Source organism: Anolis sagrei, chromosome 5 (genome assembly GCF_037176765.1).
Source record: "Anolis sagrei isolate rAnoSag1 chromosome 5, rAnoSag1.mat, whole genome shotgun sequence".
Lineage (NCBI taxonomy): Eukaryota > Metazoa > Chordata > Lepidosauria > Squamata > Dactyloidae > Anolis > Anolis sagrei.
In genome coordinates this window covers 196,099,207-196,120,376 of record NC_090025.1, presented here as the reverse complement: position 1 = coordinate 196,120,376, position 21,170 = coordinate 196,099,207, and the positions used below count along the sequence as shown (strand labels likewise).

Below are 21,170 nucleotides of genomic sequence, written 5' to 3'. Positions count from 1 at the left end.
AGCATTATTTTTAAATTTTAATTACATTTGGCCTAGCCATAGATTTTAAAGTGTGTTGTCCTACTGTTAATGCTTATGTTATTGTTCTACTGTCTTGTTGATTTTAATTGCTTGTATTGTTGTTGTTATTGCTTGTATTGTTGTATTCTGGGCTTGGCCTCATGTAAGCCGCAGCGAGTCCCCTGGGGAGATGGTAGCGGGTTATAAATAAAGTTTTATTACTATTTATATTATAATTATGACCTCTTAATACAGTTCCTCATGTTGTGGTGACCCCCAACCATGTAATGATTTTGTTGCTACTTCATAACTATAATTTTGCTACTGTTAGGAATCCTAATGTATCTGGTATACAGCATATATTTTCATTCACTGGAGCAAATTTGGCCCAAATTCCTGATACACCCAAATTTGAATACTGGTGGGGTTGGGGGGAGGGATTGATTTTGTCATTTGGGAGTTGTAGTTGCTGGGATTTAGAGTTCACCTATAATCAAAGAGCATTCTGAACTCCACCAACGATGAAATGGAACCAAACTTGGCACACAGAACTTCCATGACCAGCAGAAAATACTGGAAGGGGTTAGTGGGCATTGACCTTGAATTTTGGAGTTGTAGTTCACCTACATCCAGAGAGCACTGTGGACTCGGACAATGATGGATCTGGACCAAACTTGGCACAAATCCTCAATATGCCCAAATGTGAACACTGGTGGAGTTTGGGGGGAAACAACCATGACATTTGGGAGTTGTAGCTCCTGGGATTTATAGTTCACCTACAATCAAAGAGCATTCTGAACCCCACCAATGATGGAATTGAACCAATCTTGGCACACAGTTCTCCCATGACCAACAGAAAATACTGGGTTTGGTGGGCAGTGTCCTTTGGTTTTGGAGTTGTAGTTCACCTACATCCAGAGAGCACTGCGGACTCAAACAGTGATGGATCTGAACCAAACTTGGCAGAAATACTCAATATGCCCAAATCAGAACACTGGTGGAGTTTGGGGAAAATAGACCTTGACATTTGGGAGTTGTAATTCCTGGGATTTATAGTTCACCTACAATCAAAGAGCATTCTGAACTCCACTAACAATAGAATTGGGCCAAACCTCCCACACGGAACTCCCATGACCAACAGAAAACACTGTTTTCTCGGATGGTCTTTGGCGACCCCTCTGCTGACCAAATGGCTGGCTAATTGACTCTGCATTTTTATTGTGAATGGACTCTGTAATTGAAAGGGTCTTTGAGTGAAATTTGCAAATGCTAAGCAAGGGGCTTTGAATGAAATTAACAGCAAAAGAGAAATATACCCTTACTCTGTAGAAAAGGAGCAACACGGAAGAAAATGTTTTTGAGAGACAAGATGTGACATGTAGAGGTTATACAAAGTTCAAGCCTACATAGGAAGTAGTTGTGTTGTGGTTAAGCCAAAGGTTGTGGTTAAGCGCAGAGTCTGCAGGTACAAGAAGGTACTTTCCATCAAAAGGTCAAGGGAGAGGGGCTGGAAAGAGAGTACTTTCCATGAGCTATTACTTGAGTATAAAAGTCAGCAGAAACAGAGGAGGGGCGCGGCAGTCACTTGAAGGGTAGCATCTGCGTATGCTGCCAGGCTGTCCGTCTTCTTCATGTTTTTTTAAATCTTTTTTTGGGACTGTCTCCTTCCTTATGTGTTCCTGTGATGTGGACCTAAGAAGACCCAATTTAGGGTCTCTAACATTATGTTTTGCTTGCCTCTGTGGCACTTGTTTGTCCAGGGGTGGGGCAGTTGCAGGGAGGTCGTGATTGGAAAACTATAAGTCGCAATGACAAGGTTTGGCACAAGTTAAATTCAAAAATAATGACAAAACTTTTTCACCAACAAAGCATCTGCAAATAAAACAGTGAAGCCATAGCACAGATTGTGGTTTCTTGTTTGCGGACAGAGGAAACATAAGAGCTATGTGGCTCAGAGAGCCACGTCCCGTGGATGCAGCAACGAGAAGGCCCCGTTCTTGCGGTAGAAGCTGTCGATGCGGCACTTCGGCATGGGCGTCACGTGGAGAGTGGCCATCTTTCCTGCAAGGGAGCCAAAAAGTCAGATAGAAGCAGCAGTGGACATTCCCACACAGCCAAGGTTTCCTAAAACCTAGCGAACCTTCCCTATATGCCTCAAGGCAGAGCTTTCCAAACTGTGTGTCATAACACAATAAGTGTGTCGGCTCCAGTGTGTAGGCATGTCACACAAACATAACGAAAAACTCTTAAATCTGTGGAAAAGAAGCAATAAATAGTATATATTTTAAAATGTATTTAAAATGAATTTTAATTATAATAAATATTTACATGCATATTACTAATCTATTAAGAAATTAAATTAACTTTAAGATATGTTGTGCTGGTACTAGGCTTGGGTAACAACGGAAAAATTTGTTTCTAAACTCGTTTCGTTTTTAGGGGGTCCATTGCGTTTCGTTTTTTTAAAGAATTCTGAATTTTTTCTTTAAAAAAGTTTGAAATTTACGAAATTTCGTAAATTTTGAATTGATTCATTAATGGTGGACGCGATTGTGCAATATGCTAAAAAAAACCTCCAAATGGGACAGGGGGAACTTCTGAAGCTTCCCTCTCCCTCTGTTGTTGACTGTTGGTGTGATAAAACAAACAACAACTATATTATATTATATTATTAAATGATTATATTATATTATTATAATATTATTATATTATATATTATTATATTATAATAATATTATTATATTATATTATTGTATATCATATTATAATATATTATATTATTATATATTATATTATTATAATATTATTATATTATATATTATTATATTATATTATATTATTATATTATTATATTATATTACGAAAATAATTACGAAATAATTACGAAAATTGGAAAAATTGTTTTGATTCTTGATTACTCCTCACACTATTCCAAAATGGCTCAATATCGGATCGTAAGCTAATTTAAATACGAATTAATAGTGAATTACGAAATTAACGAACGAAACCGCCCAAGCCTAGCTGGTACGGCTGCACCAGGAGGTTCAGCTTCATTTTCTTTCTTTTGAGTGTCTGCATATATTCCAAGGTTCCATGCATTTGCAACAAGGTGACTTCCCTTGGTTTGCAATCATAGGGCTAGCCACCTGTCTATCATTGTTAAGTTTTGGTTCCGCCCCGTTCCCCAGGGCCAAGGGAAGAGAGGGAGCCATTTTTAGTTCAGTCTTATAGTGGAAAGCTAAGCTACAGGACGTGGATTAGCTCCATCCGTAGAAAAGCTTCATCTCCTACAGCATCCGGCGAATAAATTCTGGGGGAAAACAGTCCCAAAGCTCTGGCTGGGAGCTTACAGCCTCTCAGCTTTACAGCATCTAAGTCATTAATAAAGATGTTGAACAGGACTCTAGTCTGCTTTGTGGAGACCTCCTCTGGAATAATGACCCTGTGTCCGGTTCTGGGCAAAGCAAGTCAAGGAGGAGATGGCCAAGATAGAAGGAATCCAGTGGTGGGTCATCAAAAGGATCAAAGGTTGGAAATCTCGAATCCCTATGAGGAGTAGCGTAAAGAGCTGGGGACATTCAGCTTGGAGAAGAGAAGGTTGAAAGAAGAGGACATGAGAGTCATTGTTAACATATTTGAAAGGTCACATTAGGATGGAGATGGCTTGTTTTCTGCTTCTCCAGATACTGGAACACAATGGAGCCAAAGATTCAGATGGCAGAAATAGAGGTTCCACCTAAACTTTAAGAAGAACATCTTCTAGAACTGTTAAACAGTGGAATGCTGCCCTGGAAAATGATAAAAGTCCCCTTCTCTGGAGGTTTTTAAACAGAGACTAGATGGCTATCTGTCAGGAGGGTTTGCATGGAAGAAAGAGATGACCTTTATGGTCTCTTCCCACTCTATGATTCTATGATTACTAGCCCACTAACTAGTATTACAAAGCCCAACAAAATGAAAATCTTAGTGCCTTAGTTTTTAGGCCTGTTCCTGGGCTTATTTGGGGGTCCTGATTCAGAATAGACCACATCAGCTCTTGTTTCTTAGATATGGTTATCATTGAAATACACAAGCAAGTGGACAATTTCAACAGAAAGGAGGAAACCATGAAAATGAACAAAATCTGGCTACCAGTATTAAAAAAAAACTCTAAAATTACAACAGCACAACAATGGAGAGGAAACAAACAAAGACATCTAATCACCTCTCAACAAAAGTTTGCTCCAGGCACTGTCAGGCCATTATATGCTAATCAAGGTGGTCAGTTGAAACATTCACACCTAGCTCCAGCAGACAAGAGTCCTTTGTCCCACCCTGGTCACTCCACAGATATATAAACCCTTCTTCCTGGTTCCAACACACCTTACTACCTCTGAAGATGCTTGCCATAGATGCAGGCGAAACGTCAGGAGAGAATGCCTCTAGACCATGGCCATATAGCCTGAAAAAACCTACAACAACCCATGGTTATCCTGGTTTTCTATGGGTGAATAAATGGCAACTGGTACATGTAATGTGTCTTAAAAACTGGAGCAGATAGGGGGAAACTGGTGCCATGTTTTGAATCAAGGCGATGTTCCATTATATGGGCGAAGGCCACAAGGGGGTGCTAGAGAGAGAAGAATAGTCCATTTTAGGGGGGGAACCATTTCCACCATTTTTGCTGATTATTTCCCCTCCCTTCTTCCCATGTTATAAATGAGGATTGTTTCCATGATGGCGACGTGGGTGGAGGAATAACAGGAGGAAATGGTTTAACTCCTTTAATCTATCCTCCACTCCCATAAAATGGACTATTCTTCTCTCTCTAGCACCCCCTTTTGGTCTCCTCCGAAATAATGAAACAGTACCTCAATCAAATATATCCAGAAACTGAGCAGGGAGTTTCAGAAAAACATCTATTTCTGCTTCATTGACTACTCTAAAGCCTTTGACTGTGTGGATCATCATAAATGGTGGCAAGTTCTTGGTGGGATGGGCACCCCAAGCCCCCTTCCCTCTCTCCTGAGGAATCTGTACAAGGACCAAGTAGCCACAGTCAGAACTGACCACGGAACAACAGACTGGTTCAAGATTGGGAAAGGCGTCCGGCAAGGCTGCATCCTCTCACCCAACCTTTTGAACTTGTATGCAGAACACATCATGCGAGGATGTGCGGGGCTTGAGGAATGCAAAGCTGGGGTGGAAATGGCTTGAAGAAACATTAACAACCTCAGATATGCAGATGACACCACTCTGATGGCCGAAAGCGAGGAGGAGCTGAGGAGCCTTCTAATCAAGGTGAAAGAAGAAAGCGCAAAAGCCGGGTTGCAGCTAAACATCAAAAAAACCAAGATTATGGCAACAAGAATGATTGACAACTGGGAAATAGAGGGAGAAAACGTGGAGGCCGTGACAGGGTTTGTATTTCTAGGTGCAAAGATGAGTGCAGATGCAGACTGTGGCCAGGAAATCAGAAGACGCTTCCTTCTTGGGAGGAGAGCAATGTCCAGTCTCGATAAAATAGTGAAGAGTAGAGACATCAGACTGGCAACCATGCCTAGTCAAAGCCATGGTCTTCCCTGTAGTCACCTACGGATGTGAGAGCGGGACCTTCTTAGGGAAGGCTGAGCGAAGGAAGAGAGATGCTTTTGAACTGTGGTGTTGGAGGAAGGTTCTGAGAGTGCCTTGGACTGCGAGAAGATCCAACCAGTCCATCCTCCAGGAAATAAAGCCCGACTGCTCACTGGAGGGAAAGATACTAGAGACAAAGTTGAAGTCCTTTGGCCACATCATGAGGAGACAGCAAAGCCTGGAGAAGGGAATGATGCTGGGGAAAGTGGAAGGCAAAAGGAAGAGGGGCCGACCAAGGGCAAGATGGATGGATGGCATCCTTGAAGCGACTGGACTGACCTTGAAGGAGCTGGGGGTGGTGACGGCCGACAGGGAGCTCTGGCGTGGGCTGGTCCATGAGGTCACGAAGAGTCGGAGACGACTGAACAAATGAACAAGACAAGAGCTAACATTTGAAGTACCAAGATGAGTATTGGCCAGTGCCATTTTTCATTATTTTGTAAGCTAGCAAGCACTAGCTTTCCTTCACTCTCACTTCTGCCTTGGATAAACTCACTGGAGTATGAATGTTAATCCAATGGTGTTGCTCACAAGTCAGCCCTTGATATGTGTTGGAAGAGATCCCACTCCCCACCCCAACTCACCCATCTGCCAGCCGTAGTTGAAATTGGTGGTGACCGGGAAGGTGTACTTGTCTTCAGGGTTGAGGAGGAGTCGTGTCTTCAGGTAGCGGTGGCGCCCCTCGTCCTCGTGGGAGATGCCCTGGTAGATGAGGGCCCGCACTTCCCGAGGCACCGGCTTCATCTCGGCCTCCAGGATCAGGGTGTCCAGGCCGGTCAAGTCGCGCTCCCTGGCCGGCTCTGCGGGGGACGAAGGCGGCGGAGGGGGAGACTTGGGCTTGACGGGCGCAGGAGCCTTGACCGACGGCAGCCGGAGGGTGTTGTCCACCGCTCGCTGGTGCCGCTCCCGCTGGCTGGCCTGCTTGGCCTTGACGATGGCCCCGTACTTCTGGTGCCACTTGTACCGCACCATCATCTCCTTCTGATACTCCTCCTTCCAGAAGTTCTGCTGGAGCGAGTCCATGTTCAATGCGCGCGCCATGGTTGGATGGGACGATGGTCTGGATCCAGCTCAACCCAATTCAAGAAGTACCTTTTCCTCCAAGGGACAAAGCCAGCAAGGAGAGCAAAACTCTGAAGATTTCTGGTGGCCACCAAGATTTGAGTAGCCATTACATCACAGTAACTTCAGGAGTCTCTTATGAGGTCACAGGCCAGTCACTTGTCCTCTCCTTTCAGCAATAAATGGTGAAGACAAAGCACAATGACCCAAGAGAAAATGAAATGCAGAGATGGTGGTCCACACTCTTGTTACGTCCCAATTACTACCACACACTCTACTTGGGGTTGCCTTTGAAGACTGCTCGGAAGCTCTAGTTAGTCCAATGGTTGCTTACTTCCAGAAGTTCTGCCAGCTCCACTGGCTGCCAGTCTGCTATCGAGCACAATTCTTTCATCCCTTTTCTCTTTCCTTTCTCTTCCTTCTCTCCTTTTGCTTCCTTCTTCCCTTTCTTCCTTTCCCTTAGAATCACAGAATCAAAGAGTTGGAAGAGACCTGGTGGGCCATCCAGTCCAACCCCATTCTGCCAAAAAGCAGGAAAATCACGTTCATAGAATCATAGAATCAAAGAGTTGGAAGAGACCTCCTGGGCTATCCAGCCAACTCCATTCTGCCAAGAAGCAGGAATATTGCATTCAAAGCACCCCCGACAGATGGCCATCCAGCCTCTGCTTAAAAGCTTCCAAAGAAGGAGCCTCCACCACACTCCGGGGCAGAGAGTTCCACTGCTGAACGGCTCTCACAGTCAGGAAGTTCTTCCTCATGTTCAGATGGAATCTCCTCTCTTGTAGTTTGAAGCCATTGTTCCATTGCGTCCTAGTCTCCAGGGAAGCAGAAAACAAGCTTGCTCCCTCCTCCCTGTGGCTTCCTCTAACATATGTATACGTTCAAAGCACTCCCAACAGATGGCCATCCAGCCTCTGCTTAAAAGCGTCCAAAGAAAGAGCCTCCACCACACTCCGGGGCAGAGAGTTCCACTGCTGAACAGCTCTCAGAGTCAGGAAGTTCTTAAAATCATAGAATCAGAGAGCTGGAGGGTCATTCAGTCCAACCCCATTCTGCCAAGAAGCATTTCTATCACTTCCTTCCCATCATTCTGCAACTCAGGCTCAATAAACAAATATTGCTAAGGAATGAATCTGTCTTTATTGAATCCTTTTCTTTATAATAAACAGGTTCATTGAAAGGAAAATTAGGAAAATAAATAGCATTAACAATTATTCCATAATGCATTTGTGATCTTGGAAAAGCAACAACAGGGAAAGTAACATCACAAGAGTATTCCTGGAGGAATGGCTGTCCTTGCAGCCATGCTTCCCAAACAGAAATTAGGGAATAAATCAATAATTGCACCTTGCATGGAGTAGGGGAAATACAGAGTCTACATTTGCAGGTTCAACTTCGGTAGACTTCATTATCCACAGATGTAATATGTGGAGGGATAACTGTATATTTTGTGGAATGCCTATATATTTGCAACACAGGTCTCTGTGGGATATGTTTGTCATTGTTGGGTATGCATACCCAAAATAAAAGGAATTATGTAAACAAAGTAAGCTGAATCTCCCATTCCCCATAGTGTCATGAGGACTTACTAATACCCAATATAGAATAAATGCAGCTTGAAACTACTTTAACTACCATGGCTCAATGCTACGGAATCCCAGGAGTTGTAGCTTTGCCTTTAGCCTTCTTTGGCAAAGAGTGCCAAACTATAAATCCCAGGATGCTATAGCATGGAAGCATTGAAGTTAAAGTAGTGTCAAACTGCATCAAATTAGGTAGTGTAGATACACCCACAGTTGCGATATCAGCATCCAGTTTCCACCACTATGACTTCCAATGTCATAAGTAAGCAATAAATAGTGACAAAGTCAGCAGGAATGTAGATAGACCACTCTGCTTGCAAACTCCTGGGTTACAGAGGAAATTGAATCATGGAGAATAATATTGACAGCAAATACACCGAAGGAAAGGCAGAGCTCTTTTATGAGACGGGGTAACTGAGCAGCAACAGCAGAGAATCCGGGGCCCCACTTTTCCCATCTACCGCAGGTCCTCCGCCGTGAACATGCCCTTGGCCCGGCGCAGGATGGAGTCCTTGGAAGCGTCGTAGGGGTGCTCCTTGGAGGGGATTTCAAGCACCGCAGGGATGGACTTGTTGTGGGCATCGATCACGTGGCGGATCATCTCCGCTATGTACTGGTTGATGAGAATGATGCCGATGTCATCACGGCACAAGAAGCCCCTGCAGAGAGAGACAGAGACACCAAAAGGGCACCGGTGACAATTGAATACAAAAGAATAAAATAGCTTTACTGTGTTGACAAAGGCTTTCATGGTTGGAATCACTGGGTTGTTGTAGGTTTTTTGGGCTATATGGCCATGGTCTAGAGCTGTGATGGTGAAGCTATGACACGCGTGTCAGCACTGACACGCATGGCTATTTCTGATGACACGCGGCCACATGCATACAGAGAAGTACACCTTATAAAAGCCAATCTAATTCCATCCTTAAATTTGTAAGAGGCTCTACAAATTTAACATCTGCACGTGTGAGCATTGTTCACTCTATAACTCAGCATGGAATATACATTTTTCTTACTTAAACTATACATATTGCAAAATTATGGGGTTTTTTTTTCTCGAAGTTGACACCCCACCCAAGTTATGCTCAGGTTTTTGGCAAATTTTGACACACCAAGCTCAAAAGGTTGCCCATCACTGGTCTAGAGGCATTCTCTCCTGACGTCTCACCTGCATCTATGGCAAGCATCCTCACTACCTCTGAGGATGCTTGCCATAGATGCAGGCGAAACATCAGGAGAGAATGCCTCTAGACCATGGCCATATAGCCCGAAAAACCTACAACAACCCAGCTTTACTATGATTGTGCAATTGCACAACAAAATTAAATGCTTTCCCCAGCATACACCACAAAACACTCCCACCACCACTGCACAGCCCCCAATGCCACATCTGTGCGAAACCACAGAGTTAACATAGCCACAGCTATAGGATAAAAGCTCTCTCTATTTCTCATTGCCTTTGTCACCCTGTATCATCTGCCTGTATCATCTACAAGAAGCACTGCCTGAACATCAGGCAAAAAGTGGGTGCTAGAAACAATATCATACGAAAGCTCACTGGCACAACCTGGGGATCACAACCAGAAACGCTGAAGACATCTGCCCTTGCGCTGTGCTACTCTGCTGCTGAGTACACATGCCCAGTGTGGAACACATCTCACCACCGAAACAGTGGATGTGGCTCTTAATGAGACATGCTGCATTATCACGGGGTGTCTGCGCCCCACCCCACTGGAGAAATTACACTGTTTAGCCGGTATTGCACCACCTGACATCTGTCGGGAGGTAGCGGCCAATAGTGAAAGGACCAAGGCAGAGACATCTCCAGCTCATCCCTTGTTTGGGTATCAGCCAGCACGTCAACGACTTAAATCTAGAAATAGTTTTCTAAGATCTACAGAGACACTCATTGGAACACCCCAGCAAGCAAGAGTCCAAAAGTGGCAGGCTCACCCAGAACCTCAATCCATGGCTGATACCAAATGAGAGACTCCCCCCTGGGCACACAGAAAACTGGGCGACTTGGAAGGTGCTGAACAGACTGCGCTCGGGCACCACGAGATGCAGAGCCAACCTCAAGAAATGGGGCAACAAAGTGGAATCCTCGACATGCGAGTGTGGAGAAGAGCAAACCACTGACCACCTGCTGCAATGCAACCTGAGCCCTGCCACATGCACCATGGAGGACCTTCTTGCAGCAACACCGGAGGCACTCCAAGTGGCCAGATACTGGTCAAAGGACATTTAATCAACTACCAAGCTTGCAAACTCTGTTTTGTCTGTTTGTTAAACATTTGTTTAAAATGTAATGCAATTGTCTGGTTGATACTGACACGATAAATAAATAATCTGCCAGATGGTAATAATTTTTAAAAATGCCAGGTGAGGCTGTGAGGCCTATAATGTTCTTTCACAGAAGGGAGAAAGAGGGCAAGCAATGATTCCCTGTGAGGAAGTGGTGACCCTATGGAGCACCTTCCTATGTGCCGTGGTGCAGTTACCAAACCACGTGCAGGTTAGGACACTCTCTGTAGCACAGTGGGAGAAAGTCATCAGCAGTTTTCTATTCGGTTGTTGGTTCTTTAAGAGTCTCAAGACAGTCATAGAATCATAGAATCAAAGAGTTGGAAGAGACCTCCTGGGCCATCCAGTCCAACCTCCTGCCAAGAAGCAGGAATATTGCATTCAAAGCACCCCTGACAGATGGCCATCCAGCCTCTGTTTAAAAGCTTCCAAAGAAGGAGCCTCCACCACACTCCGGGGCAGAGAGTTCCACTGCTGAACGGCTCTCACAGTCAGGAAGTTCTTCCTAATGTTCAGAGGGAATCTCCTCTCCTGTAGTTTGAAGCCATTGTTCCATTGCGTCCTAGTCTCCAGGGAAGCAGAAAACAAGCTTGCTCCCTCCTCCCTGTGGCTTCCTCTCACATATTTATACGTTCAAAGCACTCCCAACAGATGGCCATCCAGCTTCTGCTTAAAAGCGTCCAAAGAAAGAGCCTCCACCACACTCCGGCGCAGAGAGTTCCACTGCTGAACAGCTCTCACAGTCAGGAAGTTCTTAAAATCATAGAATCAGAGAGCTGGAAGAGAGCTGGTGGACCATCCAGTCCAACCCCATTCTGCCAAGAAGCATTTCTATCGCTTCCTTCCCATCATTCTGCAACTCAGGCTCAATAAACAAATATCGCTATGGAATGAATCTGTCTTTATTGAATCCTTTTCTTTATAATAAACAGGTTCATTGAAAGGAAAATTAGGAAAATAAATAGCAGAAAACAAGCTTGCTCCCTCCTCCTCCCTGTGGCTTCCTCTCACATATTTATACATGGCTCTCATCATATCTCCTCTCAGCCTTTTCTTCTTCAGGCTAAACATGCCCAGCTCCTTAAGCCGCTCCTCATAGGGCTTGTTCTCCAGACCCTTGATCATTTTAGTCACCCTCCTCTGGACACATTCCAGCTTGTCAATATCTCTCTTGATTTGTGGTGCCCAGAATTGGACACAATATTCCAGGTGTGGTCTAACCAAATGTCAGAACAGGGTTGGACTGCATGGGACTTTGGGTTTCTTCCAACTCTACCTTCAAGGACCTTCTAAGGTCAGGCAAAGGAGGGACCGGGCAGAAGTCAGTTAAAACCCGCATCAGAGGCCTTTTGGAAGACGGTTGTTTGTGTGTAAACAGAATGAGAGCCAAACCTTTGTCTGATCTGGTTCTTTCAAGAGAGGAAATTGCAAATTCCTTCAAACACAAGGACAAAGAAGGACTTGATGCAAAATAACAGCCTTGAATTCCACACCTCCATGCCTTAGCAAATCTCTAGTTTATTGCACAGACTCTAAAGCATAGGTCCACAAACCTTTTAAACAGAGGGCCAGGTCACAGTCCCTCAAACTGTTGGAGGGCTGGATTATAATTTGAAAAAAGCATGAATGAATTCCTATGCACACTGCACATATCTTATTTGTAGTGCAAAAAAACAACACTTAAAAACAATACAATAATTAAAATGAAGAACAATTTTAACAAATATAAACTTATTAGTATTTCAATGGGATGTGTGGGCCTGCTTTTGGCTGATGAGATAGGATTGTTGTTGTTGTTGTTGTGTGCCTTCAAGTCGTTTCAGACTTAAGTGAGGAAGAACTTCCTGACTGTGAGAGCCGTTCAGCAGTGGAACTCTCTGCCCCGGAGTGTGGTGGAGACTCCTTCTTTGGAAGCTTTTAAACAGAGGCTGGATGGCCATCTGTCAGGGGTGATTTGAATGCAATATTCCTGCTTCTTGGCAGAATGGGGTTGGACTGGATGATGGCCCAGGAGGTCTCATCCAACTCTTTGATTCTATGATTCCTGACTGAGAGAGCCGTTCAGCAGTGGAACTCTCTGCCCCGGAGTGTGGTGGAGACTCCTTCTTTGGAAGCTTTTAAACAGAGGCTGGATGGCCATCTGTCAGGGGTGCTTTGAATGCAATATTCCTGCTTCTTGGCAGAATGGGGTTGGACTGGATGGCCCATGAGGTCTCTCCCAACTCTTTGATTCTAGGATTCTATGATTGTATGAGCGAGGGCCAGGTAAATGACCTTGTAGGGCCGCATCTGGCCCCTTAGTTTGAGGACCCCTGCTCTAAAGAAAGGGAGCAAGACCCAGCAATACCAAAGAAAGGAGTATTATCTGCTTCAAAGGATAAGGAGGGCAGTTTTTATTTTATTTATTTTTTCCACCACAACTTCCATACTCCTTATAATCCCTTTCCAGTGGTTCTGCTTTCTTTGAGTTGCATTTAACACAATCAGACACAATCCACTTTAGTGTTGTGGGAATGAATCTTCTCAAGCTATATTTTCAAACAGTTTTCAATGCTGGGTTGTTGTAGGTTTTTTTTGGGCTATATGGCCATGTTCTAGAGGCATTCTCTCCTGACGTTTCGCCTGCATCTATGGCAAGCATCCTCAGAGGCAGTGAGATCTGTAGGAACTAGGAAAAAGGGTTTATATATCTGTGGAATGGCCAGGGTGGGACAAAGGACTCTTGTCTGCTGGAGCTAGGGGTGAATGTTTCAACTGACTATCTTGATTAGCATATAATGCCCTGACAGTGCCTGGAGCAATCTTTTGTTGAGAGGTGATTAGATGTCCTTGTTTGTTTCCTCTGTTGTGCTGTTGTGATTTTACATTTACACCTAGCTCTAGCAGACGAGAGTCCTTTGTCCCACCCTTGTCATTATTCCACGGATATATAAACCCTTTTTATATCTGTGGAATAATGTCGTTGCTGGAATTTCCCTTAAACTCCATCTGTGTTCATATTTGGGCATATGGAATATTTGTGCCAAGTTTGGTCCAGATCCATCACTGTTTGAGTCCCAGCAACGACAATTCCCAAATGACAAAATCAATTTTTTTTTAGTGGCTTCAAACTACAAGAAAGGAGATTCCATCTGAACATGAGGAAGAACTTCCTGACTGTGAGAGCCGTTCAGCAGTGGAACTCTCTTCCCCGGAGTGTGGTGGAGGCTCCTTCTTTGGAAGCTTTTAAACAGAGGCTGGATGGCCATCTGTCAGGGGTGATTTGAATGCAATATTTCTGCTTCTTGGCAGAATGGGGTTGGACTGGATGGCCCAGGAGGTCTCTTCAAACTATGATTCTAGTAGTTGTTGTTATTTGGTCTGTCCAATGCAATTTTCTGAATCAGAGCCCCAAATAATGAAACTGAATCTAAAAACTGATTCGTAACCCTTTTTGTACTAATTTTGGAGTGGTCCGCTGATTCTTAACCCTTTTGGTACTAATTTTGGAGAGTGATCCCTGGTCAAAAAAAGGTTGGGAACCACTGATCTAGATGCAAAGTGGCTCTCGACATTTAAAAAACATTCCACAGTAAACAGTTCTGCAAAGCAAAGGCTGTAGCCAAATGTATTCATTCGTTTATCACAAGAGAAACAAGTCCTCCCATCAGCTGACCCTTCTGGAGTCATAGATTTTCCCAGTAGAAAAATAGAGGAAGTGTTTCTCATTCTACCCAAAAGCAGAAATGGAAACTTTTGACCTTGAGACATGAAGTGTGATTAATTTAAAAGAGGAAAGACATCTCCGGGATCTGCTGGGAGGGAAGTAACTATCATCCACCCAAGTCATTCTCATATATATATATATATATATGATTTTTAGTTTTCAGTATGTTTTAATGGATTTTAAATGTGAATTTTAATTCTGTTTTAATGTTTGCATATTTGTACAATTTAAATTATGTGATCCTACTTTTCATAGAATCATAGAATCAAAGAGTTGGAAGAGACCTCATGGGCCATCCAGTCCAACCCCTTTCTGCCAAGAAGCAGGAATATTGCATTCAAATCACCCCTGACAGATGGCCATCCAGCCTCTGCTTAAAAGCTTCCAAAGAAGGAGCCTCCACCACACTCCGGGGCAGAGAGTTCCACTGCTGAACGGCTCTCACAGTCAGGAAGTTCTTCCTCATGTTCAGATGGAATCTCCTCTCTTGTAGTTTGAAGCCATTGTTCCGCGTCCTAGTCTCCAAGGAAGCAGAAAACAAGCTTGCTCCCTCTTCCCTGTGGCTTCCTCTCACATATATATACACAGCTATCATATCTCCTCTCAGCCTTCTCTTCTTCAGGCTAAACATGCCCAGTTCCCTAAGCCGCTCCTCATAGGGCTTGTTCTCCAGACCCTTGATCATTTTAGTTGCCCTCCTCTGGACACATTCCTGCTTGTCAATATCTCTCTTGAACTGTGGCACCCAGAATTGGACACAATATTCCAGATGTGGTCTAACCACTTACTTTTAATGGTAAGCCGCTTTGAGTCTCCTTCGGGAGAGGTAAAGTGGGGTATAAATAAACATAACAGCAATATAGTTAAGGATTTTTTTTTCCTGCAACCCATGGGAAGCAAATATAGGTTGCACATCCCTTATTCCAAGGTCAGTTGAAACATTCACACCTAGCTCTAGCAGAGAAGAGCTATCTGCCCCACCCTGGTCATTCCACAGATACATAAACCCTTTTTCCTAGTTCCAATAGACCTCACTACCTCTGAGGATGCTTGCCATAGATGCAGGCGAAACGTCAGGAGAGAATGCCTCTAGAACATGGCCCTATAGCCCGAAAATACCTACAACAACCCAATATATTATTAACATAGTACAATATCAGTTTTAAATATTGCTATATTGCACTATATCAATTATACTGTAATATTATTAGTAACATTACATGTATTATAAATATATAATTATAATATATTATTATTAGTAGTATTATATTGCATTAAATTACAATATTATAAATATTATATTATATACTTATTTATTTATATTTACTATATTTTATATTTACTATATTATTGTCATAATTATGATTACTATTTAATCCCCGCTTTTTCTCTCCCCGAAAGAGACTCAAGGCTGTAACTTTATTCCCTTCCCCTCCATTAATTGGTTCAGTCCAAACCCAGGCATTTCCCCCTATCTTTCCTGGGAGAGTGGTTCAGTCCAAACCCCTGCGTTTCCACGGCAACCGGCTGTTCCACCTAGTTCTCTCCCCTCCCCCCCCCCGCCCCCCGCGTCCCCAATTCGAATTACCGGAAGGCCTCCTCGATTTCGGCCAGGGCGGTCTCCTTCTCCACCACCAAGAAGTTCGGGCGGCGGTGCTTGTCGAGCTCCCCGACGCCTCCCAGCAGGAAGCCGGTCACCGTGTCCTCGTCTCCCAGGACGGCGATGAGCTTCCCCCGGCCGGCCATGACGCCTCAGGAAACGCGCGAGGGATAAGAATGACCCCGAGCGGCCGCCGTAGGGAGCTGTTATACTGCACGGAGGTGCATGCGCAGTCGCCTCATGGCTCTCTGCGCATGCGTCCAGGTTTGCTGCTGCAGCTGTCCACAGAGATAGAAACCAGTAGAGGCACACACGGATGTTGAGCTTGAGGAAAAACTTTCTGGCCTGTCCTGGGGAACTCTCTGCCTCTTTGGAGGCTTTCAAACAGACGCTGGATGGACATCTTTCTGGAGGGCTCTGCACGCTCCCTGTATAACTTCTCGCTGGGCTTGTTTGCCTCACCTGGCTCAGGCCCCTTCCACACTGCCATATAAGATCCAGATTATCTGATTTGTAAACAAGATTATCTGATCTAATCTAACATCTAATTACCTCTCAAACGTTTGCCCCAGACACTGTCAGGCCATTGTATGCTAATCAAGGTGGTCAGCTGAAACATTCACACCTAGCTCCAGCAGACAAGAGTCCTTTGTCCCACCCTGGTCATGCCACAGATATATAAACCCATTTTCCCAGTTCCAACAGACCTCACTACCTCTGAGGATGCTTGCCATAGATGCAGGCGAAACGTCAGGAGAGGATGCCTCTAGACCATGGCCATATAGCCCGAAAAAACCTACAACAACCCAAGATTATCTGATTTGTAACCAAGGTTACAAGAATATTGGTTATAGAACTCCAATATGCTGATGATAACATCGTATGTGCGCATTCAGAAGAAGACTTACAAGCCACTCTAAACACCTTTGCAGAAGTGTAATCGGTTATAGAACACCAATATGCCGATGATAACGTATGTGCGTATTCAGAAGAAGACTTACAAGAAACTCTAAACACCTTCGCAGGAGTATAATTGGTTATAGAACTCCAATATGCCGATGATAACGTCGTATGTGCGCATTCAGAAGAAGACCTACAAGCCACTCTAAACACTTTCGCAGGAGTATAATCGGTTATAGAACTCCAATATGCCGATGATAACGTCGTCTGTGCGCATTCAGAAGAAGACCTACAAGCCACTCTAAATACCTTCACAGGAGTATAATCGGTTATAGAACTCCAATATGCCGATGATACCGTCGTATGTGCGCATTCAGAAGAAGACTTACAAGCCACTCTAAACACCTTCGCAGGAGTATAATCGGTTATAGAACTCCAATATGCCGATGATACCGTCGTATGTGCGCATTCAGAAGAAGACCTACAAGCCTCTCTAAACACCTTCGCAGGAGTATAATCGGTTATAGAACTCCAATATGCCGATGATAACGTCGTATGTGCGCATTCAGAAGAAGACCTACAAGCCACTCTAAACACCTTCGCAGGAGTATAATCGGTTATAGAACTCCAATATGCCGATGATAACGTCGTATGTGCTCATTCAGAAGAAGACCTACAAGCCACTCTAAACACCTTCGCAGGAGTATAATCGGTTATAGAACTCCAATATGCCGATGATAACGTCGTATGTGCTCATTCAGAAGAAGACCTACAAGCCACTCTAAACACCTTCGCAGGAGTATAATCGGTTATAGAACTCCAATATGCCAATGATAAAGTCGTATGTGCTCATTCAGAAGAAGACCTACAAGCCACTCTAAACACCTTCGCAGAACCATAATCGGTTATAGAACTCCAATATGCCGATGATAACGTTTTATGTGCACATTCAGAAGAAGACCTACAAGCCACTCTAAACACCTTTGCAGGAGTATAATCGGTTATAGAACTGCAATATGCCGATGATAACGTCGTATGTGCACATTCAGAAGAAGACTTACAAGCCACTCTAAACACCTTTATTTATTTATTTTATTTATTTATTTATTTCATTTACTTATACCCCGCCCTTCTCACCCCGGGGGGGACTCAGGGCGGCTTACAGTGGGGGCACAATTAGATGCCCAGAACAATTTACAGCAATACAAATACAACCATCACAACAATTAATTAAAACATCAGTACATAATAAAAACATAATAAAACATAATAAAAACATAAACAATCTCATGCTCGGGTTCAGAGTTCATATGTCCATTCCATTCTAATTGTTCTTGTCTAACATCAGATCCTTCAGTTAACCTTCAGAATGGCCAAAGGCTTGATCCCAGATCCAGGTCTTCAGTCTTTTCCTAAACACCATGAGGGAAGATGCCGATCTAACCTCCCCGGGGAGTGAGTTCCACAGGTGGGGGGCCACCACTGAGAAGGCCCTGCTCCTCGTCCCCGCCAGCCTCACTTGTGAAAGTGGCGGGGTCGAGAGCAGGGCCTCCCCAGAAGATCTTAGGTTTCGAGGTGGGATGTAGAGGGAGATCCGTTCGGACAAATACACCGGGCCGGAACCGTATAGGGTTTTGTAGGTCAAAACCAGCACTTTGAATTGTGCTCGGAATTGGATCGGCAGCCAGTGGAGCTGACGCAACAGGGGGGTGGTGTGCTCCCTATACGTCGCCCTGGTGAGCAATCTGGCTGCTTCTCGCTGGACTAATTGTAGTTTCCGAGCAGTCTTCAAAGGCAACCCCACGTAGAGTGCGTTGCAGTAATCCAACCGGGATGTGACAAGAGCGTGGACCACCGTGGCCAGATCTGGCTTCTCAAGGTACGGGCGCAGCTGGCGCACAAGTTTTAATTGTGCGAAAGCTCTCCCGGCCACCGCTGAGACCTGGGGTTCCAGGCTCAGCAATGAGTCCAGGATCACTCCCAAGCTGCGAACCTGCGTCTTCAGGGGGAGTGTAACCCCGTCTAACACAGGCTGTAACCCTATACCCTGATTGGCCTTACGACTGACCAGTAGGACCTCTGTCTTGTCTGGATTCAATTTCAATTTGTTAGCTCTCATCCAGTCCGATACAGCAGCTAAACACCGGTTCAAGGTCTGGACAGCCTCCTTGGTGACAGGTGAGAAGGAGTGACAGATTTGGACATCATCTGCGTAGAGATAGCATCTCGTTCCGAAACTCCGAATGATCTCTCCCAACGGTTTCATGTAGATGTTAAATAACATCAGGGACAGAATTGAACCCTGTGGGACTCCACACAACAACGGTTGTGGGGCCGAACAGGTGTCACCCAGTAACACCTTCTGGGTCCGTCCCTCGAGGAAGGATCAGAGCCACTGCAAAGCAGTGCCCCCAAGCCCCATATCCCTGAGGCGACCCAGAAGGATACCGTGATCGACGGTATCGAAAGCCGCTGAGAGGTCCAGCAGAACTAACAGGGACACACTCCCCCTGTCCAGTTCCCTGCGCAGATCATCTACCAAGGCGACCAAGGCTGTCTCAGTTCCATGTCCCGGCCTAAAGCCAGACTGTGCCGGATCCAGATAATCAGTGTCTACCAGAAACCCCTGGAGTTGTGTTGCCACCACACGTTCCATGACTTTGCCCAAGTAGGGGAGATTGGAAACTGGCCGAAAGTTGTCAAATTGAGTGGGATCCAGTGATGGTTTCTTCAACAGCGGTTTTATAATAGCTTGCTTTAAGCTCGCTGGAAATTTTCCTTCTTGTAAGGAAGCGTTAACCATCACCTTCACCCACTCCGCCAAACCCCCTCTGGCTTCCTTAATCAGCCAGGATGGGCAGGGGTCTAGGATGCATGTGGTGGGTCGCACCTCTCCAAGGATCCTGTCCACATCCTCAAGCTGAACCAATTGAAACGAATCCAACAAAACTGGACAAGCAGATGCTCTCGTTACATCCCCGGAGACTGCCGTTAACATGACGTCAAGACCTGACCAAATCCGCTCAGTTTTATCCGCGAAGAATCGAGCAAATGCTTCACAGCGAGCCACCGAGTTGTCCGAGGCCTCGCTTTTTGGCGGATTTAACAGGCCCCTGACAACTCGGAAAAGCTCCGCTGGACGATTCTTTGCTGATGCAATATTGGCTGTGATGAATATTTTCTGGGCCGCCGTTATTGCCACACCGTAGGACCTTAAAAAGGCATTCAGGTGTGTTTGGGCTGGATTGGTGGGGTTCTTGCGCCACACGCACTCTAACCTCCTCTTCTTTCGCTTCATTGCTGCCAGCTCCTCAGTAAACCAAGAGGCTGGTTTAGCTCGGTTACTCGAGAGGGGGCGTTCCGGAGCGATAGTGTCAATTGCCCTAGTCAACTCATTATTCCAACGAGAGACCAGAGCATCGACAGTATCACTAGCCAAGGAGGTGGGAAGATCCCCAAGAGCCATCAGGAGTCCATTTGGATCCATAAGTCTCCTGGGGCGGACCATTCTAATAGGTCCACCACCCTTGCGGAGGTTAGGAGGCCCAGTTAGTCTAAAACTGATCAGGTGGTGATCGGTCCAGGAGTATAATCGGTTATAGAACTGCAATATGCCGATGATAACGTCGTATGTGCACATTCAGAAGAAGACTTACAAGCCACTCTAAACACCTTCGCAGGAGTATAATCGGTTATAGAACTCCAATATGCCGATGATAACGCCGTATGTGCCCATTCAGAAGAAGACCTACAAGCCACTCTAAACACCTTCGCAGAAGCATACGAGCTCGGCCTCTCATTGAACATCATCGAGAAAGCCAGTGCTCTCCCAGCAGTCACCAGCCAATCCCTCTCCAATGCCAGAAATACAGCTTAATGGTGAAACATTATTATTATTATTATTATTATTATTATTATTATTATTATTGTGGAAAAGAAAAAAGTCTGGATTATTGATGTTGCCATACCGGGTGACAGTCGCATTGAGGAAAAACAGGAAAAACTCAGCTGCTATCAAGACCTCAAAATCGAACTGCAAAGGCTCTGGCATAATATTATTATTATTATTATTATTATTATTATTATTATTATAACTTTATTTGTACCCCGCTAGCATCTCCCGAAGGATTCGATGCGGCTTACAACATAACCCAGTACAGGTGGTCCCAGTGGTCATGGGCGCACTGGGTGCCATGCCAAAAGATCTCAGCCGGCAGTGGGAAACAATACACATTGTTTGCTGTAACATACTGTGCTTTTGTGTCAGAATAATAATAATAATAATAATAATAATAATAATAATAATAATTGTGCCTTCACACCCAGACACTATAAAGGTAAAACAAAGATGTGCTTCTCTCTTTATCTGGGTATGTATTTATCGTGTCATCAGCAACCA

The 21,170-nt window shown here is 44.7% G+C and overlaps 2 protein-coding genes across 2 annotated transcripts; both read right to left on the bottom strand.

Annotated features, from left to right (window-relative positions):
• Positions 1-1,674: 1,674 nt before the first annotated feature.
• On the bottom strand, positions 1,675-7,167 carry SPMIP1 (sperm microtubule inner protein 1). The gene is made up of 2 exons (XM_060779678.2): positions 6,198-7,167; positions 1,675-2,061 (listed from the first exon to the last, which is right to left on the bottom strand). Exons 1-2 carry the CDS (start codon positions 6,652-6,654, stop codon positions 1,952-1,954), a joined length of 567 nt encoding a protein of 188 aa, XP_060635661.2. The 5' UTR covers positions 6,655-7,167; the 3' UTR covers positions 1,675-1,951.
• A 632-nt stretch (positions 7,168-7,799) lies between these two features.
• On the bottom strand, positions 7,800-16,097 carry ATP6V1F (ATPase H+ transporting V1 subunit F). Its single transcript, XM_060776350.2, has 2 exons — positions 15,860-16,097; positions 7,800-8,920 (listed from the first exon to the last, which is right to left on the bottom strand). Exons 1-2 carry the CDS (start codon positions 16,015-16,017, stop codon positions 8,719-8,721), a joined length of 360 nt encoding a protein of 119 aa, XP_060632333.1. The 5' UTR covers positions 16,018-16,097; the 3' UTR covers positions 7,800-8,718.
• Positions 16,098-21,170: the final 5,073 nt, after the last annotated feature.